Genomic DNA, 14,369 nt, shown 5'->3' with positions numbered 1-14,369 from the left:
TCAAAAATGAATGTTAAAAAGAAAAAAAAATTAAAAAAAAAATAAATGTTAAAAATCACTTGAGTATATATGGAGAGGACATTAAAATGAGAAAACCAGGTTTAAAACAGAAAGCATTTTATTTAAATACCGAATACATTCCGTCAGTACGCAGAGTGTGCTGAGAAAAAAATAACACTGGCAGTAGTACGATTAAAATGGAAGAAATATAGTTTCTAATACAACGCAAATGACAAACAGATACATGAGCATTTTGTAAAGTTCACCTTGGGCACTCCATTATCTGATAACTGGCAGTTTAATTTCAACTTCAGACCCAACTGTTTGGAATTATCAAAAAAATAAAACACCCCACACATATGAAAACTGGACGCAGCGAATGAAAGAGAATGTAACGATTTACTAAATATTTTTAATGAAACCATTATCAGAGAAGTAGAAAAACAGTCGAGGTTTTGTTTAAAAAAAATTACTCAAACTAGTGTTCATATTGGAGTGTTTCTGTTGTTTTTAACGTAGAATAAGACACATAACATTCCATGCTGAAGTTCATCTTTTTTTTAAGTTTACTTATTTATTTTGAGAGAGAGAGAGAACAAGTGGGGAAGGGGCAGAAAGAGAGAGAGAATCCCAAGCAGGCTCCGCACCACCAGTTGCAAAACTTGATGCAGTGCTCGAACTCACGAACTGAGAGATCACAACCTGAGCTGCAGTTGGACGCTTACCCGACTGAGCCACCCAGGCATCCCTGAAGCTTATCTTTTAAATACAAAGTATGTGCTCTGCCCGTTACAGCAGAATCGCATGAATTTAGTTTTCAGTTCCTCCATATTTTCAGAGCAGCAGTAAGACAAGTCTCAGAATCATCATGAGGCTGGATTAAAATAAAAGAAAGGCAAAGAGCAGGTCACGCTTACGTGGCATAAGACAGGTTAGTATGTTCACCAAACCCGTACTATTACTAAACTTTGGCTTCCAGGGTTCTCTCTTGCTTCTCCTTGGAGCAGGGGTGATCTCGTTATCCCTGTGCTGGAAGTTCCCAGACCCAGCTGGATTAGCTACTTAAAAATGTTGATTGACTGCATGAGCAAACTCAGAACTCATTGTTCTGAAAATCTGGGATGAACCTTTATAAGAGAAAGGTTTGGAAAGAAACGCCTTTCATAAACTAGTAAAGGCAAGTGGTTTGAAAAAATAACCAAGGAGCAATTCTGGGGTGTTATTATTATAATCTCAGCTACTTTCCATTGACTGGGGTCTTGTCTTCTTGACCCAAAAACCGTGCTTCTGATTCTTTCTATCACTAAATATAATTTTTAGAACATAGCCATCACTGGAAGGCAGTCCTTGTAATCACATTCCTCCCTGACACCCACCCCCAAACCAAGCCATAAACATTATACATAGCCACACCAGAAATTTCTATAGTAAAGTAGAAAGGAGAAAATTAGTCATTGCATTACCACCTAGTGATAAACACTATTAACAGTGTGAAGTATTTCCTTCCTATCTTGGTTTTTTATACAAACTTTTGAGATCACACTATATTTGGTTGTTTATTTTGTTTTTATCTCCTATTGTATCATTCTAATTTTCTAATAGAAAATAGATTTTCTAATGCCGCTAAACAGTTTTTGAAAACAGTGCACGTAATGCCTGCTCAGTATTTCATTATGTAGACAAAACATGTATTGAAACATTTCCTTATTGGCGAAGATTTTTAAAAATGTTTATTTATTTTGAAAGAGACAGAGAGGGAGAGGGAGGGAGGGACAGAAAGAGGGAGAGAGAGAATCCCAAGCAGGCTCCATCCATGTTGCCAGCACAGAGCCTGACATGGGGGGAACCATGAGATCATGACCTGAGCCTAAATCAAGAGCTAGATGCTTAATCAACTGAGCCACCCAGACACTCCTCAAGTTGTTTCTAATTTTTCAATTCATCATGTGTTCCATTAGAAATAAAGTTGCAGGGGCACTTGGGTAGCTCAGTCAGTTGAGCGTCCAACTTCAGCTCAGGTCATAATCTCGCAGTTTGTGAGTTTGAGCCCCACAACAGGCTTGCTACTTGTCAGCCTGTCAGTGTAGAGCCTGTTTCAGATCCTCTGTCCCCATCTCTCTGACCCTCCCCGACTTGCGCTCTCCCAAAAATAAATATTTTTTAAAAAAAGAAAAAGAAATAAAGAAATGAAGTTGCAATAAACATCAGTCTTTGTATACATCTCATTATTTCTTTGGAAATTCCAAAGTAAAAAAGTAAAAATGTGTAACAAAGGAAATGCACATGTTGAAGGCTTTCAACATAATAAAGACAGCTTCCAGGAAGAACTAAAAATGTTACCTGTAAATTTTTACTTGGTAATATGCTTAATCTCATGGATAGAATTACTAGGATCAAAATTAGAGAAACCAGAGGTTCCCTGTTATCTTTTTAAAAAATATTAACTTTCTTCCCTTAAAAACTCAAAATAAGTGTAGCAGACTATCACTATAACACTCTAAGAGAGACTGAGTATCAGATTGAAATGAATACATTTACTGTTTCAGATGAGTAAATCTTGAGGAAAAATGAGGCTGAATTTAGTTCTTTATTCTGAAAAAGGTAGGCGAGTATATGTGCTCGATACTATAGCGACCCTACGTGTACTCCACAAAAATGTTCATCGGTACATCAATACCAAAGACTGACTGAATACATGATATTTTAAGGTTTTACAGTCACGCTTACTGTCATAAAAATTACTTTGACCTTTCAAATTAAAACTGACTCCTGCCAAAAAGTCAGCACTTCAAAATTATGGCAGAAGAAAGTACAGATGAAAATAGTTTTTCTTGGGGCGCCTGGGTGGCGCAGTCGGTTAAGCGTCCGACTTCAGCCAGGTCACGATCTCGCGGTCCGGGAGTTCGAGCCCCGCGTCAGGCTCTGGGCTGATGGCTCAGAGCCTGGAGCCTGTTTCCGATTCTGTGTCTCCCTCTCTCTCTGCCCCTCCCCCGTTCATGCTCTGTCTCTCTCTGTCCCAAAAATAAATAAACGTTGAAAAAAAAAAATTTTAAAAAAAAATAAAAAATAAAAAATAAAAGAAAATAGTTTTTCTTACCTTAAACCTGCAACCAGACCAGCTGGCATGATTTTCTTGGATCTCTTATACCTCACGCCCATTATGGTGGCCAGGAAGAAAGCTGTAACTACAAACCAAACCAATGCATGAACTGCAGTTTCAAAGACATTCTCAATGCTTGCTTATGAAAAAAAAATGCATATCATTTCAGCTTTTTAATAGAACTACTATGTGTAAGTACTGAGTTGCTATCTTCTTAAAAAGATAAAGTGCTCTATTAAAAGACTTTATGAATTAGCTTATTGAAAAGGTTGTTGAGTAAATAAGCATGTTAAAATCTATTCCTGAAATATCTTCAAAATAAAAAGTCTTGGTCTAACTTAAATGTCTAGGAAGGCTAGGACTGTGTCTTACTCAACTTTCCTCAGGAACACTTGGCAGTATGTCTAGATCCACAAGGGGAAATCGAATAAATGCTTAGTTAACTGAAAGTAAAGAAAATAATTGGTATCTTTTTTTAAAAGTAAGACTTAATGAATAAAAAAAAAATACTAGGAAAAAAGGCTGACTGTTTTTAATGTGCAGCATTCAATTTTGGGAAATTGATGCCTGGAGACTAAATAACAATCATCTAGGTAATAATATTAAATTTAGAAGCATCATACCAGCCTTTTAGGAGCTGAACCAATATGGAGAGAGAAGCCATTTTATTAGGGCACTGATGTCACAATTTAAGAACAGCTTTCAGGGTGCCTGAGTGGCTCAGTCGGTTAAGCATCTGACTTCAGCTCAGGTCATGATATCACAGCTTGTGAGTTTGAGCCCTGTGCTGGGCTCTGTGCTGACAGCTCAGAGCCTGGAGCCTGCTTCAGAGTCTTTGTCTCACTCTCTCTCTGCCCCTCCCCTGCTCATGCTCTGTCTCTCTCTTCTTCAAAAATAAATGAACATTAAAAAAAATTTATAAAAAAATATAAAGAAGAACAGCTTTCAAGGAACAATTGCTTGCTGATATAAAAAAAAAATGATGATAAACATATGTGAAGTACTTAAACACACAAGGATAAAAGGCCCAGTATATCCACATCTTGCTGATATGTTTCTTCCTTTGATACAATTTCATTATTAAAAACTATCCCTAGAGATGCCTGGGCGGCTCAGTCAGTTAAGCAACTGACTTTGGCTCGGGTCATGATCTCTCGGTTCGTGAGTTTGAGCCCCGCATCGGGCTCTGTGCTGACAGCCCAGAGCCTGGAGCCTGCTTCAGATTGTGTGTCTCCCTTTTTCTCTGCCCCTCCCCTGCTATTCTCTGTCTCTCTCTGTCTCTCAAAAATAAACATTAAAAAAATTTTTTTTTAACTATCCCTACCTCCTGTTTCAAACAAAGAAAAAAGTAACACACTAAGTCTCTTTCTCTCCCTCAAATACCAAACTAATACAGTTTGTCTTCATTTGTATTTTCTTCCATAACCCACCAGGGCACTTTGAATAATGATCCAATTAAATAGAGACAATTTCCAAACCTCCACTGTATTTCAAGCTGGACTACAGAAATCCAAGCATCCCGGGCCTTTAAATACACATGGGTTTCCATTTTCACTGTGGACATTCCCCTACTAAACCCAACAGGGGAAGAAGCTAAAAAAGAGTCAGCCTTGGTTTTTTAGATTAAGTCTTAAGGAAAAAAAAAACAGGATCTAAAAGCTGCTTGTGAATTAAACAATGTGAGGCTGTCCCTTTTTAGGTATTTTAATAGCAACATGAGAACTATGCTAATATGCACTTAGGGAAGTTAACAGAAAACCTAGCCATAATTCCTTTAATTTTATAATTTTATTTTTCGAGTAATAAGTTTCACAAAAATATGTTCTGTGTTTGAAAGCTTGGTAGCAATATCCTCATTTTTGATTGGGTCTGTCTAGGAAGGAACAAGAATTGTGTTCAGTCTTGACATATGCATATGCACTTGCCATGTAACTGCATGTTTTCTTTTTTTTTATATATATATTTTTAATGTTTATTTATTTTTGAGACAGAGAGAGACAGAGCATGAATGGGGGAGGGTCAGAGAGAGGGAGACACAGAATCTGAAACAGGCTCCAGGCTCTGAGCCGTCAGCACAGAGCCCGACGCGGGGCTCGAACTCACGGACCACAAGATCATGACCTGAGCCGAAGTCGGCTGCTTAACCGACTGAGCCACCCAGGCGCCCCTAACTGGATGTTTTCTAGTGTACCTGGTATAGGGTATCAAAAAAAACACTCCCAAGGTTTGACCCTTCAGAAGTGGAAAAAAATGCCTTACTTACACAGTGACAGTTTTACATCTCGCTTGTCATTTGAGACTCGGTAAGCTCCATAGCCAGCCAAAAATCCAACAAAAAGACCAGCGATCAAAGATGGGACACCACCTGGAAAAAAAATGGGCTCAGAAAGAGAAATCCCAAATGAAAGGAATTCCTTCCATTCCTTCAAGTATGATACATGCACCTTCAAATGTATTTCTACATTTGGCACTGTAACTAGACAAAGCCAAATTAAATATCAGTCTACTCATGAACAGTTTCTAAGATTTGACTGTTCCCTGCTGAACCTGAAATGCAAGGCAGAGGAATCCCGAATACGCAGCAATGCCAGGGTTAGACATGGCTGTATGCCAGCGATGCTGTGAACAAGATACACAGTCATTGAGTCATGGAGCTCACTCTATTTAGAATCTCAGATTGGAATCCATTGGGGTAGGGTCAAGGCTTCTTTAGTTTAAAAATATCTATAGGAAATTCAGATTGCAGCCAGGGTTAAACCATTGCAGCAATGAGCACACACATGCAACACACACATACACACATACACACACATACAGAGCAGCATCCTGAATGAGAAGCCATAGGCACTAGGTTCTATTCCTAATTCTTCCATTTGTTGCCTGCAGGACTTTGGCTAAGTCACTTAGTCCTCTGAGTTTTGTCAGCTGCAAAACAGAGTTAATAATATCATCTGTGTCAAATATATAATGGCTTAGAATGTTACAGTTGGAGGTATTAAATTCTTCATTGTTCCTCCCTTCCCGCAAATCTATTTTGCAAACACGGCAACATGATCTCTTAAAAGCATACATCTGGAGAGGTCACTCCCCTAATTGAAAACCTTCAATGCTTCCCACTGCACTTAGGGAAAAATTCAAGTCTGCTCTATTATTGGAGCCTTGGCCTTCTTTCACTTCCTTGAATATGTCAAACTCTTTATTCCTCATGGCTTCTAGGCACGCTGTTCCTTGCCTGGACTGCTCTTCCCTGCACTATTCACCTCGCCAACTGCCGCTCACCTCCAGATGTCTTTGTAAGTGTTAGCTCCTCAGAGATGTCTTCTGTGATTCACTATTCTGAATGAGGACCCCCGTCAAAGTTTCCTACTATTTGTCATCATATATTTGTACACCTGCCTGTATATTTAAGGTCAGCCCCCTGACTTGCTTGTGAGCACTATCTCTTTTTGCTCACTGCTGTTTTCCAGGGCCTGACATAGTGCTGGCTACTTAGCAGCACTAGATACATACTGACAAAACGCATGCCTGGGAACTCCCTGTTAGGGGTCATGTTTAAGCAGAAGATGTCAGATTAGAAAAGAGTTAAGGGGACTTAAGTATTTTCTGAAACACTTGACTAGGTCACCTTTATTAAGGTGTCTTCTCAACTCGAGATCTATGACTCTTTTCTGTATTTCCTGATGATTTCTGCACTGCTAAGATCCTCCCAACCTTAAGTATGTGGAGGCGGGAGTGATGGCATCTGCACCCAAGTCTTGGTGATGTCAGGCAGCAAACAGTGGGGACAGGAATGCACACTAGCAGCCCACGTGAATGAGAACCAGGAAGGCTCCTGGGAGAATTCATCCTGCATGAGGAAGCAGCTGGGACCATGGGCTCTACCTCATAACAAAGCCATGGCTAGTGGAAGGGAGAAAGATCCTGCAAAAAAGCTCACTGTCTATGGTGGGGCTACGAAAAAAGAAGTTCCAAGCTCTGCCCTGCATCCCCTTCCTCCCAGTGCTGACCTGGTTGGGGCAGCCTTGGTAGGGGAGTTTTCAAAGGAACTGAAAGGTACACATGGGGGCCTCCCTCCCTCAGAGCAGGACACCAGCTCTCCTGCTCCCCTCCTCCAGAGGGGCTGCTGTGCCCTGACCTTGAACTAGAGTAGGAAGGTGTGAAGCCAGGTTCAGTCCTGGTATAGGAGAAGGCCAAGTGAGCCTTCTGGCCATCTTTAGCTTTGGGCACTGGCCACCTGGCTCAGAAAGAGCCTCAAAATCATAGTGTCCCCCTGGCTATGCACTTCTCTGGGGACTTATATGGGAGAGGGGTGAACCCAGAACTCAGTGCTCAGCATCCTGCCACTGTGCTGCCTCTTTCCACTTTCTCTGCCCCCAGCAAGAAAAGAAATCTCAGTCCCTCACTTTGACCCACACTATGTCAGGCAGCTGGTTTAGTATAGGATTCACATATACTTGTCTTCTTACCAAACACCTTTTGGACATCACATCATTAACCTACCCAACACTGTTCTTTTTTTTTTTTTAATTTTTATTTTTTAACGCTTATTCATTTTTGAGAGACAGAGAGAGACAGAGCATGAGTGGGGGAGGGGCAGAGAGAGAGGGAGACGCAGAATGCGAAGCAGGCTCCAGGCTCTGAGCTATCAGCACAGAGCCCAACGCGGGGCTGGAACTCACAAACTGCGAGATCATGACCTGAGGTGAAGTCAGACGCTCAACTGACTGAGCCACCCAGGCACCCCCAACATTATTCTTAATAACTGTCCCTTGGAATGGTCTCCTGACCCAAGTGCACAGGATTCATGTCTCGGGAAGACGTAAGTAAAATCAGAAAGCTTCGACTCACTTTATACAAAAGTTCTAAGACATCAAGACCACAAGCAGCTTAGAATATAATACAGAATACAAAACTAGGAAAAGGTATTTTGCTCCACTGGCCCATAGACCCTCCCATTGGCAGGACAGTAACAACAGAAACAACAAGGGTATTAAACCTTTCTTCTGGGCCAGGCACTGTGTGAAATGTGTTACGTGCATTATCTTATTTCATCCTAATGGATTAATATACAAATGAGGGATTCAACCCAAAAGCTAAAACAATTCACACAAGTATCTGAGCTAGTAAGCAGTAGTGTCATGAGGAGAATCTAGGAATGCTTAATTCTGTGGCCTGTGTGCTCTTAACCTACATTATATAAGAGTGGGCTTCTTTGTGAACACATGCCCCCAGGAGCTTCCCAGATCACTTATTTGGGGGCTCTTGTAGGAGGCCAGGCAACCATATTGTGCAGCTGAGCAACAAGCACGTGCCCTCAGAGACCTTACAGCGAATGTGATTTCATTTGTTCCCGAAGAGATCTGGGTTAGAATGTAAAGTAATCCTTGTCTCTCTGCCCCTCTCCACCCCTAGCTGCCCCAACACACACACACACACACACACACACACACACACACACACACACACACACACACAGCCTTCTTCCCACCCCTCTAAGAGGCAGGTAAAAATGTCCAGGTGTGCTCTTCTGTTCTGTAACAAGAAGTTATTTAGACACATCTTTGACAAGGGAAATGTTTTTCAGTAACAATCCTATCAGAATTTTAAACTCAGTCCTCCTTAAAGTAGATTATAAAACATGAACTTTTGAGTAGTGGTTTACAGGTCTTCAGTGCCATGATTTTTTCATCAAATACATATCCACGATGCTACACGTATTGAGAGAGAAAATAAGAACAACAAACAAAAGTCTAAGTGATTTACAGGCTCTTGGAAATCTTAGAAAATAATGTTTTGGGGCTCCTGGATGGCTCAGTTGGTTAAGCATCCAACTTCGGCTCAGGTCATGATCTCAGGATTCGTGGGTTCAAGCCCCGCATCGGGCTCTGTGCTGACAGCTCAGAGCCTGGAGCCTGCTTTGGATTCTCTGTGTGTCTCTCTCTCTAACCCCTCCCTTGTTCACACACACACACACACACACTCTCTCTCTCTCTCAAGAATAAATAAACATTAAAAAGAAAAGAAAATAATCTGTTTAAACCTGCCACCCCTGAGTCCCTACAGAGACCTGTGCTTCTGGCCTTGGACTTTTTAGCAATCTCTAAATAAGGAGTAACTCTAATAACTCTGTAGACCTGGCTTTTTCACTCAAGTTGAAGTCCACCAATGTCACAAATATAACACTCTTTGAAATATAACTTCATTTTTAAAATTTCATGAAAATATAAGAAACAGAAATATGAGACACCATGACTAAAAATACTTCTACCTTAAAACAAAGCAAAATATGAAACTTGGCCTTTTATTTTTCTCCATGAAAACCCTTTGATTTATCAACTGGGTTTCTTCTTCTTTTGGATACAGATGAAGAGACAACTTCAGATATGATACCTAAGTATTTAACAAATTTTCCTCTGCAAAACATAATCTCAACATAAGTCAGTTTTTGATACTGTGAGTATGTAAACAAATGAAAATCTTCCTTTGATAATAAGCGCATAGCCCTGAGGTAGTTAAATCAATTAATTATGTAATTGATAATGATGGGTGAAGAGAGACCCAGAAAGCCAGGCTAGAATGCTCTGTCACCCCCAGCCCCACTTCCCTCTATGGCTCCCTTCCATGCACGACATGCTGGTCCTCAGCCACCTCTAGGACATCTTTAGCTTCTTGTCTTACTTACAAACCCTCAGATAATCTCAGCACAATCACCAACCTCCCACCAAGTCCCTTTGATGAAAAATATGGTTAGGGCTTACCTCTCCGCTTATATCCCAAAATGCTTCCAAAAGTCACAAGGGCCGCATAACCAAAACCAATCAGGTCCATTGGCAAGGTTGCAATTCTAAAGCTGGGGAAAGGGATAAGTTTTACAAAATAAAAAGAACTGGGAGCAGTATATGTATATAAAAATGATACGCATTCCACAGAATTACAGAGATTAATTTCTCTAATCTACTAAAAAAAGGAAAGCTCAGTCAAAGACATCCACACGTAATCAATAGTAAATCGTGGGCGCCTGGGTGGCTCAGTCGGTTGAGTGTCCAATTTTGGCTCAGGTCATGATCTCGCAGTCCATGAGTTCCAACCACACGCCAGGCACTCTGCTGACAGCTCAGAGCCTGGGATCTGCTTGGATTCTGTGTCTCCCTCTCTCTCTGCCCCTCCCCCATTCATGCTCTGTCTCTCTCTGTTTCAAAAATAAACAATTTAAAAAAAATTTTTAAAAATCAGTAGTAAATCACTGAAGAATATTAATGAAACCTCGCACAAAATTAAGTGAGCTATGAGAATATCTTATCGTGCCTCATAGCAGCAGTTGAAACATGTATCCAGGGGTGAGAAGTTCCATTAAAATCCTGCCCAGGAGTCTATAAGATGTCAGAGAAAGTGTGCTGGCTACAGGCTGGAGATATGGGTACTGGCACTAGCAGGTTGTTGGCCCTTGGACTATGACCTATCCCTGATGTCAACTCGCCCCAAAGCAAGGGGAGTAGACGAGATGTTCCTTGCAGCTTTTAAATTTCTGATTCCTAGTGGTGCTTTACGTATCTTAATGCTTTTACATCTGTATTTCCTCTGTGGGGAAAGTATCTTTGTACATACAAGGAATAGCGTATGAGATTTCTTTGTAGTTTTATAGTGTTTTCACTGCTCACCATTTAAGTTAACCTGGTCTCTTATCCTCCGTACCAACTGGTAACAAACTGACCCAGAAGAACAGAAGAGAGGAAGCCAGAAGTTAGTGTGAGGAAGGGTCTGCGGGGAGGGAATTTGAGGTCCAGGAGATGATGGCACTGAGGAGGCACTAGTGAAAAATCCTCAACATCCATGGGAAGCAGAATTAAAAGAGAAGATCTCATCTGTGTCCAAGAAATGGTGCTACAGTATTGAACACATAGGAAGGACCTGTGTTCAAAAACCATTGTCAACTGAATGATATGAACACATAATAATAATGGGGATGAAGATGTTTTGGAGCAATTACCATTCGAGAGCCTTACATCAACACATTTAATTATTACTACAACCCTCTTAGGGAAGTGCTATCATTATTATCCCTGCTTTCCAGATAAGCCGACTGAGGCACGGAAAAGGCCAGCAATACTCCTGAGGCCACACAGAAGAACCAAGATTACAGACTCAGAGAAGTCTCATTCCTAACCACTAGCAATAATACCTCTGATAACTGAGTTAGCTGTTTGAAAAAAGTGAATGTGCAAATAAAACTAATGTTCTTCAGAGTTTTTAAATTCTGGATCAGTCACTTCTGTTTGGTCTCGCTGCTTAAAGCTGTGGCCTTCCATTGGGTGACTTACCATCTTCAGCCCTGTGAGCTTCTCATGGTCAGTCCTACCTCCTGTCTTCCCCCAAGAGTTAATCATATTCCACAATATACGCTTGCCTCCAAACCTGATGCCACTACTTACTAGCTATGTAACACTAGGCATGTTCCCTAATTTCTCTGCAATTCAGTGTCTCCATCTGTAAAATAGGGATAATAAAATTACCTGCCTCACAGAGTTGTGTTAATTAAATGAGATACTAGTGTAAAGTGCTTAGAACAGTGCCTGGCACATACTGAGAACTCAACAAATATTAGCTGTTCTAACCATGATCATTCTTCTCTTTCACCTTTACACTCATTTTGGAGTTTGACATGTGTAAGGCCATAACTATAACAGCACACTGACAAATAACTGAGGTAGTGTGAATTTATGATTCAGGCATTCAATGAATCAAGCCATAATATTACAACTTATACTGAATTCCACTTCACAACTATTGGGTGTCTTCTTTGTGCAAGGCAGTAGGAAGCAATGGAAAGCCCTTGGACTTGGCTCTGGTCTTCCAGGACTTGCAGTGCTGCACAGCAGAGGAGGCAGATGTTTTGAGCCCTAAGAGGAGAGGCATGGGCACCATAACAAGCAGTGGTGCCTAATGAGACATGGGAGCCTAAGGACGGATTCCTAGAGCAAGTGCGGTCCCAGCTGGGACCTTAGGCAGAGGAGTGAGCCAAGTGAAAAGGGTGGCAAGGAAGGGTGTGTTCTAGGCAGCCGGGAGAACATGTGCAAAAGCCCAGGGGCACGAGAAAGCATGGCATGTTTTCAAAATGGACGGGCGTGCAAGGGGGTTGTGAAGAGTGAGGGGCTGGTGAAAAAGACAGGGCCAGGACATATGTAAACCCTATAAAGGGAGGCTGGGTTCCGTCTCAAGGGCGGTAAGGGATGAATGAAGGGAGGCTCACAACCAGACTTAATTCCAGCAAGTGCTTCCTGGCTGCAGTAGTGGGAGATGGATGGAGTGAGGCAGGAAAATAAGCTAAGCAAGAGATGATGGCAGCCTGGCCTAGAGACATGGCAACGAGGGTGGGTCAGATTTGAGAGAGGATCAGGAAATAGAATCAATAAGTCTGGATGTGGGAGTGTCAGAGGTGGGGGTGGGAGGATAAGTCAGAGATGACTCATCTCTAGGTCTCTGGCTTGGACCACTAGGAAGGAGAGGTGGGAGGCAGGTGAGCCTTGATGCTATTCTGAGACAGGGAGCACTAGAACAGCAGGAGGCATGTGGTGGCAGGAGGAGGCAGGTCACCAGGAATGATGGGACCTATTTGAGACATAATCTAAGATGCCTGACACACAGCGAGGAAAACACACTTATATAAAGATCTGAAGCTTATGAGAGATCACTCATCATGAGGTAGTAATTTGGGGACCTGATTTTCTCCTTAAGCCAACCACCTGGCATAAAAGGCTGATTCTTCTCCCTCCTCTGAGCTCCCAGCTCTTCTTCTGACTCTCTCCTGGGGCCCCACCCCTTTCTACCTGGTGTAGAGTTAGTTAGGTTGGGCTCCCCTCCGTATCTCCCTCCAAGCCAGTCAAACTCCTCCAGGGCTAAGCTCAAGTCCAGTTCATCTTCCTCCTCCCCACAGCACAAACCTCACTGCCATGCACAAGGCAGGTGCTTAGGGAATACTTGAATGAACGCATGAGTGACCCAAAGGAACAACTGCCTGAAGGAAGACATTCTGTAAGTGAGCCTCAGGATAGCTCTATTGCCAGGATACAGCCTGTTCCTTTAATCTCTTTACTGAACTCAGTGTTCTGAGGAGGCAAAACAAATCTATTCCCAATCCTTGTAAGAAGTCTCTATACTCACAGGGAAAATGCAGACAAAAAGCAATCACCCCTCTTGCTCCATTTCCATGGCAAGCCCATATGACCTGCCCAAAACTACACATGAAAGCGATGGAAGTGGGAGACGATGTGCATCACATGCTCCCATCGCAAACGCTATGCCGGCCGGGCATTTGGAAAGGCCAGAAAGCATCTTGGGTGCAATGCAGCAAAATGATTTACTGCACCGCGTACAAAACCAGATGACAGGGCCCTGCCTTGCCCCTAAACCTCCAAAATTTAGGGAACCCGCTAAGAGATTTTTCCGTAAGCTACCTATCTTTGTACTCGCTGGGGCTCGAAAGACACATTTTCGACTGAAGTCTGGGTGGTACTGGGAAGGTTAAAACTATTTTTGCAACGGTCCGAGAGCCCCATCCCTTCCCCACCTCTCCCTAGCTCCAGGAAAGTAGTAAGGAGGACAGGTGGGAGATTCGGGACCACGGAAGGAAGAAATCTGGGGAATCCCCAAGAGATGGAGCGAAGCGATCCCTGGAAGAAGCAGCCTCCATCCCCTGCAAAATCCTCCCAAGGTCCTCAGCATCTTTGCTTAGAGCAGTGCCTTTACAAGAAAATTCAGGGGAGGACGTTCTCGACTGCGAGGTGTACAGCTCCCAGCAGCCCCGAGCCCTCCCCGCGGATCATAAGTGAAATCTCAGGGGCCAGCTGCAGGCTAACTTCGTACCTGGTATCCGGAAGCGGTCCCCGCTGCCAGCGCCTCCCGACTCTGCCCGGGCCGCTTGTTCCGGGAGGCGCCTTCCCTGCAGCGCGCATGCGCCACGGCCTGCCCTCTCAGCTGCGTGTGCCCCGCGCAGGCTCGCGGGGCTGAACAGAGGAGGCCAGTCAGCTATCCCGTCGCCTGCTTGGTCAGCCGGGCTGGGCTGGGCTGGGCTTTCGACTCTGGCCCTGAGCCAGGGGTTGGGCGCGGCGGAGAGGCATCCGCAGAGAGTGGTTTGGGTGTAGCAGGGATCCTAGAAGGTGGAGTTTTAACTGTGAGGCTCATTCATCACTCAGGGGACACTTGGGGACCTCACAACAGCAACCTCGGCCTTTTACAAACTCGATTGTCCTCATTTTCAGTGTGGGGAGCTAAG

At 42.9% G+C, this 14,369-nt stretch overlaps 1 protein-coding gene across 1 annotated transcript; it reads right to left on the bottom strand.

Annotated features, from left to right (window-relative positions):
* Window positions 1–676: 676 nt before the first annotated feature.
* On the bottom strand, window positions 677–14,046 carry TMEM14A (transmembrane protein 14A). The gene is made up of 5 exons (XM_030315712.1): window positions 13,961–14,046; window positions 9,859–9,950; window positions 5,364–5,465; window positions 3,098–3,185; window positions 677–874 (listed from the first exon to the last, which is right to left on the bottom strand). Exons 2-5 carry the CDS (start codon window positions 9,926–9,928, stop codon window positions 835–837), a joined length of 300 nt encoding a protein of 99 aa, XP_030171572.1. The 5' UTR covers window positions 9,929–9,950; window positions 13,961–14,046; the 3' UTR covers window positions 677–834.
* Window positions 14,047–14,369: the final 323 nt, after the last annotated feature.

This window comes from Lynx canadensis, chromosome B2 (genome assembly GCF_007474595.2).
Source record: "Lynx canadensis isolate LIC74 chromosome B2, mLynCan4.pri.v2, whole genome shotgun sequence".
In the NCBI taxonomy this organism is placed as follows: domain Eukaryota; kingdom Metazoa; phylum Chordata; class Mammalia; order Carnivora; family Felidae; genus Lynx; species Lynx canadensis.
Note: the sequence above shows the minus strand (reverse complement) of the source record. Positions and strands in the feature narration are given on the sequence as shown.

Excerpts from the sequence above, each read along its gene's own strand:
- TMEM14A (XM_030315712.1), bottom strand. The coding sequence starts at position 9,928 with ATGGACCTGATTGGTTTTGGTTATGCGGCCCTTGTGACTTTTGGAAGC. Across the intron at positions 5,466-9,858 it reads TTTGGGATATAAGCGGAGAG|GTGGTGTCCCATCTTTGATC; the intron begins GTAAGCCCTAAC and ends TTTTTTTTCCAG. Across the intron at positions 875-3,097 it reads GGTCTGGTTGCAGGTTTAAG|CCTCATGATGATTCTGAGAC; the intron begins GTAAGAAAAACT and ends ATTTTAATCCAG.